This window comes from Astatotilapia calliptera, chromosome 9 (assembly GCF_900246225.1).
Source record: "Astatotilapia calliptera chromosome 9, fAstCal1.2, whole genome shotgun sequence".
Classification (NCBI taxonomy): Eukaryota; Metazoa; Chordata; class Actinopteri; order Cichliformes; family Cichlidae; genus Astatotilapia; species Astatotilapia calliptera.
The window spans coordinates 8986462-9000317 of record NC_039310.1 but is presented as its reverse complement, the minus strand read 5'-3'; the positions used below and the strand labels follow the sequence as shown (position 1 = coordinate 9000317).

Below are 13856 nucleotides of genomic sequence, written 5' to 3'. Positions count from 1 at the left end.
AATCATGATAGCTTTGTTGTACACACAGGCAGCATGTGGCACCCTAGTTTTAAATAAGAATAAATAGCAAAGACTAAAGGTGCTGCAAGCAATATTTGCATCATTATATCTTTGTCAAATTAATTGTGATGCCTCGGTGCAATTAGCAGAAAATGAGAACATACTTAATATGATTGATTACATCTGGTGATGCAGCGCAAGTAGTGTTTTAGTATCAATATTTATCCAAACCAGTCCTTCAGAAACAACATGTTGGCCTCGTTTTATCTTTAAGGAAGCTCGTTAAACAATCCAGAAATTTCTTACCACATCCACTCAGACTATACAGCCCATTACATAAAGGCAGGATCATACAGCGTGAAACCATTAGCTGGTTACTGTAAAAATGGAAATGGCTGCATGTTGTTTATACCTGCTCTCTCTTAACAGACCACTCAGCGCTGCTGTGGAGTATAGAGACGGGCAAATGTCTGCTGAGGTATGCTGGCCATGCAGGATCAGGTAATCACAGCCAAAAGCTTTATTTGTCTACAGACATTCACAAAGTCCATACACAAAAATTATTCTAAATCGTTTATATTTTTTCTAATAGAATGTTTTAATAGCCTGTCTGAGTGCTTATAACAATATTTAGTGTGACGTACAGCCTGTCGTGCGACATCTCTTGTTAATAAACACTGGCTCATGGCAGAAGCATTTCGAAGCGTATTCTTAGATGTAACACTGTCTGTCAACATTTGCTTACACGGCTTGTTAGATGACGTCTCTTCATTGTTCCCTTTGCACAGTCAACTCCATCAAATTCCACCCCACAGAGCAGATGGCACTCACAGGTAAGCATTTGAATGCATGTTTGACTTGTCAAGTCGACTACGTTAAATATAGCATCTGTTTCAACAGGTTTGTTCTCCTTGTCGTCGTTTCAACCGTTTTCTGCTGCATCTGTTGCCTCCAGCAGTCACTCGTGTGTAGATGTGAGCTGTGCTCTTTGTTGATTTGTACTTTCCACAGCCTCTGGGGACCAGACAGCTCACATCTGGCGGTACATGGTGCAGCTTCCAGCCCCACAGCCACCACCAGATGTCAGTGTGAGTAGCTTTGAACTTGTTCTCTTCCCAGTGTTTCTACAATAGGTCACTTTACTCTCAAATGAATCAAACCAAAACAAGACAGGAGCTCGACTGAGCTTTTGTTTTGCGTCTTTCACAGGCTCCGTGCGATGAAGACCAGGATTCTTCGGACAGAGAGGAAGGCGAGGTGGATGGCGAGGGCCCTTGTGAAGTGCCCACGGTCCGGGTTGCTACTGCAACACTCAAGAGCCACCAGGGCGTCGTAATAGCAGCTGATTGGTTAGTGGGAGGCCGACAAGTGGTGACAGCTTCCTGGGATCGTGCTGCCAACCTGTACGAGGTTGAGACTTCTGAACTGGTTCACACGCTCACTGGTATGTAATGGCAGAGGAGTCGTAAACAGAAGTCAGGGTTTTTGTTATTTTTCTTCCTCATTAGTGTACTTTGTATGACACTCTACAGTTTAACCAGACTGTTATTAAAGTTCAAATATGAAACTACAGACATTTTATCTTGAGGCATGCTCACTCATCCAGATAAGGAAATCCCAAACAAATGATTCTGTTCATCTGGACGTAGCGTTTCCAGTGGGAAAAACCACTCATCCAAGTGACTTCTTCAGTCTCAGCTGGCTGCAGGTTTTCCCAACCTTATAAACAGTACATTTGCACAATGACTGAAACTAGCACCACTGATGAACTATGGGCTGTGAGGTCAGTCATTAATGTGGAAAATTTCATAACCACTGATCAACAAGCACTGATCAATGACCATGAGTACCATTCACAGAGCGTTGGGGAGTGGCTGCAATCACAGCATTGTAGGATGGTAAAAGATGTACCCTTAGGCCCCCTCCTTGATTCAGAGATGGTCTTTCCCTTTTCCTTGACTCCTCGCTCGAACCAGCGTTCCTCCCTGTCCAGGATGTGTACATCCTCATCACTGAAAGAGTGTCCACTCGCCTATAGGTGTAAATAGACTGCAGAGTCCTGGCCTGACGAGGTAGCTCTTCTGTGTTGTTCCATCTGCTTAGCCAGAGGTTGTTTGGTTTCCCCGATGTATAAATTATGGCAATCCTCCTGGCACTTAACAGCGTACACTGTGTTACTCTGTTCTGATCCTTGGGGTTGACCTGTTTTTGGTGCAGCGTGTTTTGGGGTTTGAAAGCCACAGAGACAGGGTGTTTAGAGAAAATGTGTTTCAGCTGTTCCAGTGCTGCTGACACATACGGGATCACTACAGGTTTTTGCTCAGGCAGCAGTTGTCCTTTTCTCCTGGATCGGCTGGAGTGATAGAGCAGTGACAAAATGTTCTCATGATAGTCTTTCTGGTTTAGCAAAACCGTGCACCTACCCTTGTCTGCTGGACAGGTGATAATGTTGTCATCACTAAGCAATGTGAGTGCCTTCCTCTCCTCCATGCTGATGTTTGATGTTGGGTACAGGCATTATAAAATCCATGTAGTTTGTGGAGCCAGCTTGCTTCTTTCAGTGTTTCTCAAACTCTTTTTTAAAAGCTGCCAACTTACAACTTTTAAAAAGTCATTATTAATACTAAACGATCCAGGTTGAATTTTACTAAAAAGGTCAGTGCAATAGCACCAACAAGCTTTCTTCTTTTCCATGAAATCACATTCAGCCTCATATTTTTCACCTTCTTGTCCACGCTCCACCTACACTGGTTTAATCCAAAGAAAATCTGACGTGTAAAAATCACACGCTGTTGTTTTTGTTGTCGTTTTTTTATGTTGAGATTACTTAAAAAGGTGTGATTTTATGCAACACAATGTGCTGTGTGTGTGTGTTCAGGCCATGACCAGGAGCTGACCCACTGCTGCACACACCCCACCCAGCGTCTGGTAGTCACCTCGTCCAGGGACACCACCTTCAGGCTGTGGGACTTCAGAGACCCGTCCATCCACTCTGTCAACGTGTTCCAGGGGCACACTGAGTGAGTCTTTCTCTCTCACCCGCGCTCCTCCTTCCTGGTTCCCTGACAGATACTTAAATGTGGGTGCAGTCTTTAATTTGCCCACAGGGTGGTGCTGTAGCATCTCACCTCCATAAATCCCTCCAACATTTTCTTTTTCCTTTTACATTAATTTACAGACCCTGTTGCTCTAAGCCAAATCCTCCACTTGCCTCTCATTCATTACGGAGCACTTCTCCTCACTTCAACAGTTTGCTTCTCTTTCTCCTCTCTGCTCTTCGACTCTCGTTCTCCCTCCCTCTTCCCGTTCATTTATCTGTCCGTTTCTGCGTTAATCCCCCCACTCTGTGTAATTTGGCACTTCGCTCGCTGTTAACACTCAATTGCAGCCGCTCATTTCAAAACGATGACTGTCAGGCTTGTCTGTGGCTTTCAATGGCAGTGCTCTTTAAAAGGCACAAGAAGTGCAAGTGTGTGTGTGTGTGTGTGTGTGTGTGTGTGTGTGTGTGTGTGTGTGTGTGTGTGTGTGTGTGTGTGTGTGTGTGTGCCTACATGCGTGTGCCGGCTGGCTGGCAGCCTTTGATTGCAAGTGGGGGGATTATGGCAGAGCTCATTATGTACGACCCCAACATGTATAATTCCCGCAGATCCCACTCTAATTCTCTCCCATAGACAATTGCTGTAATGAGATTAAGCACCAGTGTTTCACAGTTAACAACAGCCCTCCTCCCCTCCTTTCCTTCCCTCCATCCTTATTTCCTTCACAAATGGCCACTTTCTTTGTGGCGCTGCATTTAAAGCAACAAGTAGACCTTCAGGCAGACATAATGATTCCCCAAACTTCTGCAGGCTCATTACAGGACTGCAAAAAGCCTAGTCTGTAATAGTATTTCTGCCACTTGACACACGCAGTGTAAATAAGAATGCAGCTGAGCTGTTTTTCAAGTTGCTGATTAATAGTTTAGTTTTGTAAATATGTATAAATGGAAGACGATGCCCATCTCAGAAGAACACAACTTTAAAGTCTTCAGATGTCATGTTTTCACTCATGTGGTGTGCATCAGTGAGTTGAAAACCCAACAATACTAATTTAGCTGAGATGTAAACAAGTAACACAATGTAGACTTCAAAGATGAATTAATTGGTTTAGTTTGTTAAATGCTTGCAAATCCATTCTCGGCCTTTTGCTCAGTAATTATTAAATATATTTAGTCCTGTTGTTTACTTTATAAAGAACACGGTGACACTGCTGCCAAGTGCCTGGAAACATAATAAGACACAGAATCTGATTAGATCTCAGTGTTGATATCTTGGTGATTTCGGTCCAACAAATATGCTAAAAAGTCCTAAATACTCGCTTTAATGGTTTGGAGGAGTAGTAAGCAGAAGAGGAGTTGAGACAGGCGTATTCTGTTTATCAACTCATGGCTTTTGCTGTATGTTTGGGCGAGTAGGAAAGCATAATGGACTGGACGCTGGAAAGAAGCTCATTGACTCTGTGTGTGTTTTTACAGTTTCCCCACTTTACTACTTGTGAGGTATCCTTGTTTTAACAGTGCCTTAGAGCACTAACAGGTTGCCATTCCTCCTACTAATTTCCCAGGATCTCCAACATGACATAATGGTGTGGCATAAATGGCATAATCTCCGCGTCCCTCCTGTGGAAACATCAGAGAGAGTAGAGTGTGAATAGTTTAATAGGCAGACGAGGTTGAGAGCTAGAGGGGAGACAGCCTCTCGTTTTCACCGTCTTCACTGGCAATTACAGCTAACGCTCCCTGACAGCGAACCTTGGCAGCTAAAAGTGCCGTGCGCCCCCTCTGTCCCGCCACCCCCGCCGTAATTGCAGTGTAATGACAACTGCGCGTGAGCTAACAAAACGACCGAGAGCAAACGAGAAATGACAGCGGACTTGCTCTACAGACGGACTGCCATGTCACGTTTGTCTCTGCTGCCGTCGACGGCTTTCGGTGACATCTGATTGCAGTTTTGGAGAAATGCAACTCTGTACGTATGTGTGCTCGTGTGTGTCTGCATGCAGATGTGACATCCTGTCTCTGGAGGAATACAACAGCACTTACCGGGTTCTCAGCGACTGTCAGATCTGCAGCATGGCAAAATAACAGAGTGCTCTTAAACCTCTTAGTCGTCGCTACCTGAATATTTTCATTAACATTTTAGGCTTATGCTCTCACCCACTCAACAGTGAGCACATGTTAAGGTTCTTTGAGATTTCCATACATTTAAATGCAGTCGCTTAGACCAAAGCCTCAGTGCCAGAACAGAAATCCAGTCCACTTAACAGTTTTACGTAAGAAAAATTAACATGCAGTTTGGTATCAATGTCAATAATACAAAGGAGTCTTACAAACTGTTATAATAAGTCTAGCCAGATCATTTTACACACTGCTTTCATGTGATATTTGCATTTATAATGCACAAAAAAATTTAACCCAGCAACACAAAGGCATTCAGAGTGCTGTTAAAAATGTCTTATATTTCGGGGAAGTATTTTCATTTGAAGATTGAGCCGAAGCTTCACGTGAAGACTAGCTGTAACTGTCCAAAGGGCTTTCTTTGTAGATGTTGAAGCTACAGGTGTGTCCTGGGCTGTGATGTCGCTTAAACGTATCACATGAGGCTGTCATAAAGTTTCTGTTTTGAAAAAGCACATCCCCAAGAAAACACTCACCGAGTGGCTGTGCACCAGCAGATTGTAGCTTTCTGCCTTCTCGAGATTCACTCTTTCACACGAGTGAGTGACAGCGAGATAAAACGATGTATTGTAGGGTCTTTACCTTATAATGGAACGCACCGTGAAGTGACTGTTGTTGTGATTTGTTGCTGTAGAAATCAAATTGAAATGATCTGTTTTCTTTGTGAGAACAAGTTTGAGTTTCAGATCATCACAGTTGGTCAAAAGTTGGAAGTTTTGCATTGTTCTCATTTTCTTCACATCTTATATGAGTCATGACACCTATTGTTCAGGAGAATACTGCAGCCTGTACTCGCACGCTCAGTGCTGGTGTAAATCCTACCGAACCGTGAACGGCCATCTCTCGCTTCTTCTCCAGCACCTAAAGTCTCACAAAGAGTCTCGACCTTGGCTGTCAGAGACACTGCAAAGCATTAAGTACTACTGAACTCTCCCCTCCTTCCTCACACCCATTCTAAAAACCCTTTAACCTTAATCAACCTTTTAATCAATTATCTCGTCTGATTACACTCCCCTCACACCTCCCACCTAACACACCTATCTTTCCTCTTCGCTATCTCTCCCTGCTCTCCGTTTATTCCCAGGTGGGTTGTACCCTGCAATGTCAGAAGGTGCCTGTAACGATAGAGCAGTTTCTTTGAGCCGCAACCTCCCTAATAGCACAAAGTTTAGTCCGCTAATTAGCCCTTAATGCCATGTCGATTTAAATTAAGCAGGAAGCCAGTTTTACCTAAAAAGATGGGATGTAGAACCCAAGATAGTGCTGTATGTGTGTAAAGGCAACACGAACCTTAATAAAGAACGAGGAAGCCTATTCAGGCTTTTGGTTTTACTTACCTCCATCAATCAGTAGGAACAAAAGAGAACGCAACTGATGTATCGTCATATTAAATGGATTCAAAATGCTAAAGATCTGTTAAATGTACGGATAGGCCTGACCTTAGTCCTAAAGAGGAATCATGCCTGGCTGAATATAGGGGGGGTGGAGGAAGGGATGGGTGTATGCACTGCTGCCTCCAGTGTGCAAAACATTCCTGTCAACAGGATCAACTAAATAAAGTACTGCCTGAATTTGAGCACACATTTGTTTTTGTTAACAATATGACAAAAGAACATTTAAGTTTTCAAACACATGGAGATTTCCACTATAAAGTCAAATGTTAACGAGTTATCGCGGATCTATATTAGAGCTGGGCGATATGAGATTTTTTCATATCACGATATGTTTTTTTCATTTCAGGCGATAACGATATCTATCACGATATAAGCCAAATAACTATATTTGTAAGATTTAAATGTGCCGTTGTTCACAAGTAAAATGTGAAATAATCAGCAGCTTGTTTTTATTTAAATATTTATTTCCCATAATAAGTTCAACAGGGTAGATGTACTTAAGGAACATGAGACTTTTTCAGATAAATAAAGGCAAATATTGCAAACTACACAAAAGGCAGCCGCTAAAGCGTTTAAGTTTCAAAATAGAACAAACGAAACAGACTAAATTGTCAATTCCACTTAGAAACAAAATATTAATTCTAAAAATAAATCTTAGCTTGTGTTACAGAAGAACAGACAAAACTGACTAACTTTTGTCAATATCAAATAAACTGAGAACTAAAAGAAAATTCTCAATCTCTCCTTGTTGTATAGCTTAGCTTTTCAAACAGTTTTAACAGTTACTTTAGTCTGACAAAAGCCAAATGACGAATTAGCGCTTCCAGTCAGAGACTGAGGCTACGTCCACACGTACACGGGTATTTTTGAAAACGGAGATTTTCAGTTTTCGTTTTAAAAAATAATCCCGTCCACACATAAAGGCAGAAATGAAGGAAAATGCTGCTATGAACATGCCAAAGCAGCAGGTGGCGCTAGATTCCTAACCGTGCAGAAATGTTGGCCAATCAGAAGTCTAGAAGCCTCGGTGGGAAAAAGTAAACAAAGCTGGGGCATAGAAGCAGAACCGAGTCGTATGTGTGGACGGACAGTAACTGTGTGTATATGTAAGCATTTAAACACTGCAGAGAGTAGAATTAACAGTATTGTAGAAATTCATTTCACCGAAACAATAACGTGGCGCAGTGTGACGCATGCACCAGTTTATTGTATTTCCAGACTTGCTTTCGGCACAATTTACAGTGCACGCTACTCCGTTTTTTTGTCAGACTTGAAATAGCCGAAATACCTTCACACTACGGAACTTCTATGGCTCTTCCGTTCGACAATCTCTCCGGCATTGGAACCATCATCTGTTTTCTCTTCGGTCACGCTCGGTTGATTTTTCTAGTCGGCACACTCATTTCCTCCATTACGCGCTGGCTCCATTACCCGCTGGCTGCTTCCCAAACAAACACACGTGCGGCTTGGCACTTGTGCTGTACGTAACAAGTCACGCGACGTGACGCTGCGGCTGTGATTGGTTCGGCTCTGCGCTACTTAATTTGGATTGGCTGACCTTTTTTTTTTTTTTTTTTTTTTTGAGGACAAGAGCGGCGAGGTCTATCGCGATAGCTTAATTTCTCTATCGAGTAAAAGTTATATCGCGATACATATCGTTATCGTTCTATTGCCCAGCTCTAATCTATATATATATACTGTATTGGTGTGGCTCCGTTGTATTGGATAAAAAAACCATAACAATAAAACACTTGTGTATAGTTTAGGGGTGCCCAAGCATACATCGAAAGTGCTGCAAGTAATGGGTACTTGAGGTTACCTCAAAAGGCTCTGAGAGGACGCGGTAAACGGACTGGTTCTTATATAGTGCTCGTGCACTCTACTTGAGTACTCAAAGAGCTTTATACATTCATACAAGCACTTTGCTCTACATTTCTAAGTGCTTCTGTCTAATGTTCATGCTCTGATGAATGCATCAGGAGCAACCGTGTATTACACTTGTATGTATTATGTTATATGTATAATGTTCCCAAACTTCGGAGCATGTGTTTCATCACATTTAATCGTAAACTGAGAGAAAGAAAATGTGACTAAATGCCAATGCATCGAGAGGAAATCATCGTTCACAGCATCCTGATGGCTCAAACACGTTTGCTGGTGTGAATGTTTTCAAGTCATTATTTATCTCTTCACTTTGTCCCGACTGCCGCATCTCTGTGACATCCTCTGTGCACGAGTGAGATCCTGCCAACTTCAAGTAGCAAAATGACACTTTGTAAGGTTTTAACAATGCAGAGTCGCATCATAAACGAAGAAGCACACAGTGTCAGCTTTACAGTGTTGTACCTGACACACCCTCTGTGGCTCCAAGTGTCTGCACATCACCGTGACGCATGTGTGCGGCTCGTGTCATCTTTTATGTATTAACAATAATAGCACTGCCCTGTGGAAGGGGGTGACTAATAACTTGTCACTCAGAAAACTTTCTTCTTTCCGTGACTGGTAGAGATGTGCAACTATGATCTCTGAAATAGAAAACCATACAGTAGCTCATTACCACCTCCGTTTGCTGCTTGCATGCTTTCGTGCGTAACAAGTGTGTAACGCTGTCGTGTGTGTTTGTCTTGCAGCACGGTGACGTCTGCGGTGTTCACAGTGGGTGACAATGTGGTTTCAGGAAGTGATGACCGTACTGTCAAAGTGTGGGACCTGAAGAACATGAGGTCGCCCATAGCAACCATCCGCACAGACTCAGCTGTGAACAGGTAGGTGACAGGAGGAGAGAAACTGTAGCACGCGGTGCTGCACGTTACAAACTATGGTGTTAAATTGATATGTTGGCTGGTTGAGCGCTCTGTCAGTGGTTGTCAACACTATAAATTAATTTAAAGTCGTAGATTGCTTTGAGGTTTATTTATTCAATATAAAGTATAAATTGAATTAAAATTTTACAAGTAATTAACTTAGGCTGATGTAGTTAAAGTCAGCATTTTGGGCATCAAATTTTCTTTGTGTATTATACTTTTCTTTATACTTTATGCTTAACAAATGTATTGGAAAACCACCCGCTGTACGGTTTATGCAACCGCTGCTCTAAATTAGAAGTGATGGTAACTACCAATACTTGTAATTACCAGTATGCGCAAGCTCTTTAGTCAAAATGATATTTTTAATGCTAAAATGTAATTACTGTTGTTATCCACGAAATTTGAAATTCACTGGGTTTCTTTTTTTAAAGCTGAAAAAAATAATATAGCGCACTGTTATTTTTGATTAAATGTCAAATCACAGTTATTCACTTGCATTCCTGAATAGAAAAATAAATTTTAGTTATTGAATGTTCTTGAGTGAGGTCGCAGATGCAAGTGATGGAAATTAGTTTGATTCAAAGGGTGGCTGGGCTCTCCCTTACAGATCATTTGAGAAGGACTTATAGTAGAGGTGCTGCTCCTCCACATCGAATAGCGCCAGTTGAGGTGGTTTAAGCAGGATGGTTCCAGATGCATCCTTGGCACGTTGTTTCGGGCATGTCCTGCTGGTAGGAGACCTCTGGTCTGAGGGAATTCTGAACTTCCCTGCTTAGACTGCTGTGACCTGAACCTGGATAAGCGGCAGAATGGATAGATGGATGAATGTTGCACTTAATTAATTTTGGACTTCTCAGAGGAGTCCAGTGTTAGGTTTATATTGTTGGATTGTCATTTATGCTTAGAAATATATACTCATATATGCTTAGAGTTATATAATTGATTGCATATTGATTGGATGTCTGATCCTTAGCAGTCTGCAAAGACTGTGTGCCTTCCAGAGGGTTCTGGCATACTTTTTTTTTTTTTTTTTTTTTAAATACTTGTGTTTTCTATTAGTGACTGGGGATCTAAAACAGTGTTTCCCAACCTTTTGGAGCCACGGCACATATTTCACATTAGAAAAATCACACCGCTCACGACCAAACAAAAATGTCACAAAAAGCATATTGATCATTTTTCCCCACGCACCAGATATAGTGGAATTGGCTCGGTTTGTCCCCAGTGTACCTTTTTGTGCTTTCTTCTACTCATGCTTTTCTCCAGGAACCAGGTCAGACTGACTACTTTTTCGTTTCAAATAACTATCTATTGCAGTGGTTCTTAACCTTGTTGGAGGTACCGAACCCCACCAGTTTCATACGCGCATTCACTGAACCCCTCTGAACCAAACCCCTGGGGTTCGATCAAACCCAGGAACCACTGATCTATTGCTATTATGCGCTGTGTCGTCTCACAGCATGACTATTTTGTAATTGTTTTTCTTCATCTTCATCTTCTTCAGCAGGTAGTTGTAGTGCCCTCTAGTGGAAGAGAATGTAATTGTTAGAGTGCTAATCAGGTGGAACCCGATAATCTTCCGTGCTGCAGGACAGTGGTGGGGAAACAGTGGTCTAATAAACTTGTTAAGCATTGTATGTACTGTTAAGGCAGTTAGATGTTCGTATTAACATGGTTATTGTTCCTTATCTTCATCTTCCTTTAAAGTGCACCACACCACCATTTACCAGACAAGATTGTAAGTGTCATCATTGTGCTGCAAACAGAAAGTGAAAATGTGCTTCAGACGTGGCTAGATTTAAATTCTATTCTTTCAGTAAATCACTGACATAGAGTCGGTCCAGTCAATCAGGAGAACTCGGGTCAGCAGATAAACTCTGGCTCCAGTTTAAAGTGCGACTACATCTGATCTTTCAGGATCAGCGTCTCTGCCAACCAGAAGATCATTGCTCTGCCACACGACAATCGACAAGTACGCCTGTTTGACATGAGTGGGGTGAGGCTGGCCAGACTTCCACGCAGCAACAGAATGGTAAGAGCAGAATAACCTGGACGGGAAGGCGGTTGTTAGCATCAGTTACCATAAACTAAAATGTGTGTGTGTGTGTGTGTGTGTGTGTGTGTGTGTGTGTGTGTGTGTGTGTGTGTGTGTGTGTGTGTGTGTGTGTGTGTGTGTGTGTGTGTGTGTGTGTGTGTGTGTGTGTGTGTGTGTGTGTGTGTGTGTGTGTGTGCAGGGTCACAGGCGAATGGTGTGCTGCACGGCGTGGAATGAAGAAAACCAGTCGTGCAACCTGTTCACGTGCGGCTTCGACCGGCAGGCTATCGGCTGGAACATCAACATCCCCGCCCTGCTGCAGGAGAAGTGATCAGAGTCCCTCCGTGTATAGACGGCGCAGCACACGTCTGCACTGTAACCCGCGGCCTCGCACACGCGTGTTTCCTCTGTCGAGCAGTTTGGTTGTCATGTGCTTCGCAGCTTTCCAGCAGTGAGCTCCAAGTTCAGACAGTAATTGCTCCTCAGTTACTCTCACATAAAAGCCTTTTCATGTCATCTGAACACGCGTGTACGAGGCCACACAGCCGACCTTCTGCGTCTGACCCTTCACTTATTTAGCATGGATCGTGAATTGTGACAAGGCTCGTCCGATCTGTCCGCCCCCAGCCTCCTCTATATATTTCTGACCCGTGTGCCGCGGGGCTGCCGATCACGGCACTGTTGTTTAGTTACTGCTGAATCGTCGCTCTTGCATGTAGATAAACTCAGTTTGCAAATGTTACTTGTAAAGTCACAAGAGAATAGAACCGTTTGTAGAATACGATGTGTAAATAATATATTGTGGCCTGTTTAAAGTGACCTGTGTTGCAGGTTGTTGTTGTTAGCTAATGTGTCTTACAGTTTGGCAGAGACAGTTCTGTGATTCTTTTATTTTATTTTATCCTTTTGGTCAAATATTTGGAAGATTTCTTATCGGAACATATCACAAATCTCCGTCATATCACCTGTGCAGCGAGCGGGCTGCCGGGCCAGTCGGTGAGCGCTTCAAACGGCGTCTGAGGCGTTGTGGGAAACCTTTGACAGATTGAGATTCGCTCCCTTGCCTGTTACCTTTGATGCTTTCAGTTTCACAGCCAGCCTCCATATTTCCAGTATAGTTGAAACTGTAACTCTGCCTTGTTCTGCGTTTACAGTGGATTTTTATTTTTTTTAAACATGTTGCTTTTTTCTGCCTTTTCTGTGAGGATGTAAAGTGTCAAGAGCATAGCAATAATGACTCTGTGAACAGGAATGTGTTGTGCATTATCATATTCCAGTATTCCCTACGTGCTGCTGGTGTCCATAAGCTCGGTATAGACTCGTCCTCTTTAGCTTGCTGCCAGCTCCTGAGCCCTGCGTTGCTGTACTGTGTGATCCTTAAGTGAACTTGTCAGGTCATTTCTGTGCTTCAGTAGCGCTCCTGTCAACATGCTCTCGCAGTTTGTGTTGAGCCCTCAGTCTTCTATAACTTCCTGCATCTTTGTCGCTGGCGGCGCTTTTACTCTCTGCACGGAGCGCTCTTTATCCAAAAACAGAAGCAATAACCCAGCTTGACTTGATGTTTCTGGTGCTCGGAGTGAAGTCCGGGTCTTTCTTTTTTGTTTTCTTCCATTTTGAAATCAGTGACTATAACTTGAAATACACACTGAATCTCAGTTTGACTTCTGACTTGCCTAGAAATAGGCTTAACTGGATTCCAGGAAGCTTCAATTGTTACACTTGTGCAATATTTTAAACATGAAGTCATGCTGTAGTTTCTCACACGTTTAATCGACTTCAGTGCTGTAAAACCCACACAAAAGACTCTGTGTACCTGTGTGACTGCTGTAGCTGTAGCTCGGTGTATAAAGGTGACTTACTGAAAAATCTGGCTTCAGACTTCACTGCTGTTTCTACCCACAACACAAACGGGATGCATTCTGAAGTAGCATGAATCTGAAAGTGTAATAATCTTATTGAAATGCCTTACATTGCATTGAGGAGAAAAAACCCGGTGCATGGGCCTTATCCATCCAAGCATCAGTGCACTTTTCCAAATGCTTGTTAAAGAACTAATTGTGTTCCCGAGCACAGCAAAGATAGGATTTTTATTCCTGTTTCATTCAGGGAACTCAATTTGGCGCCCACCGGTATCAATGTCATTTTAATCTGCAGGTAGAACGGCACGGCCCGATTCGTGCCCCGCTTATGAATTTCAACCTGGAGGAAATATGATTTTGGATTGATACATTAAATTATTGCGTGCCAGGCTGTAGGGGTAAAAAAAAAATAGAGTGGATGGGCTTTGCTTCACTGTAGCGAATCATATTCACCTCAAACTTCATTATGTGATCTACTTTGCATACTTTATTGTGACGGGTACGTGCTCTCTTGACACTTTCCAATAAAACGTGTGATTTCCTTTT

At 42.7% G+C, this 13856-nt stretch overlaps 1 protein-coding gene across 1 annotated transcript in view; it reads left to right on the top strand.

Annotated features, from left to right (window-relative positions):
• Nucleotides 1–13856, top strand: part of wdr37 (WD repeat domain 37) — a 23982-nt gene extending 10126 nt beyond the window's left edge. The window contains exons 7-14 of the mRNA XM_026179165.1: nucleotides 430–501; nucleotides 789–833; nucleotides 1012–1088; nucleotides 1210–1444; nucleotides 2879–3020; nucleotides 9240–9374; nucleotides 11334–11448; nucleotides 11651–13856. Of these exons, the coding sequence (XP_026034950.1) occupies nucleotides 430–501; nucleotides 789–833; nucleotides 1012–1088; nucleotides 1210–1444; nucleotides 2879–3020; nucleotides 9240–9374; nucleotides 11334–11448; nucleotides 11651–11782 (953 nt within the window). The 3' untranslated portion in view covers nucleotides 11783–13856. The remainder of the gene's footprint in view (nucleotides 1–429; nucleotides 502–788; nucleotides 834–1011; nucleotides 1089–1209; nucleotides 1445–2878; nucleotides 3021–9239; nucleotides 9375–11333; nucleotides 11449–11650) is intronic.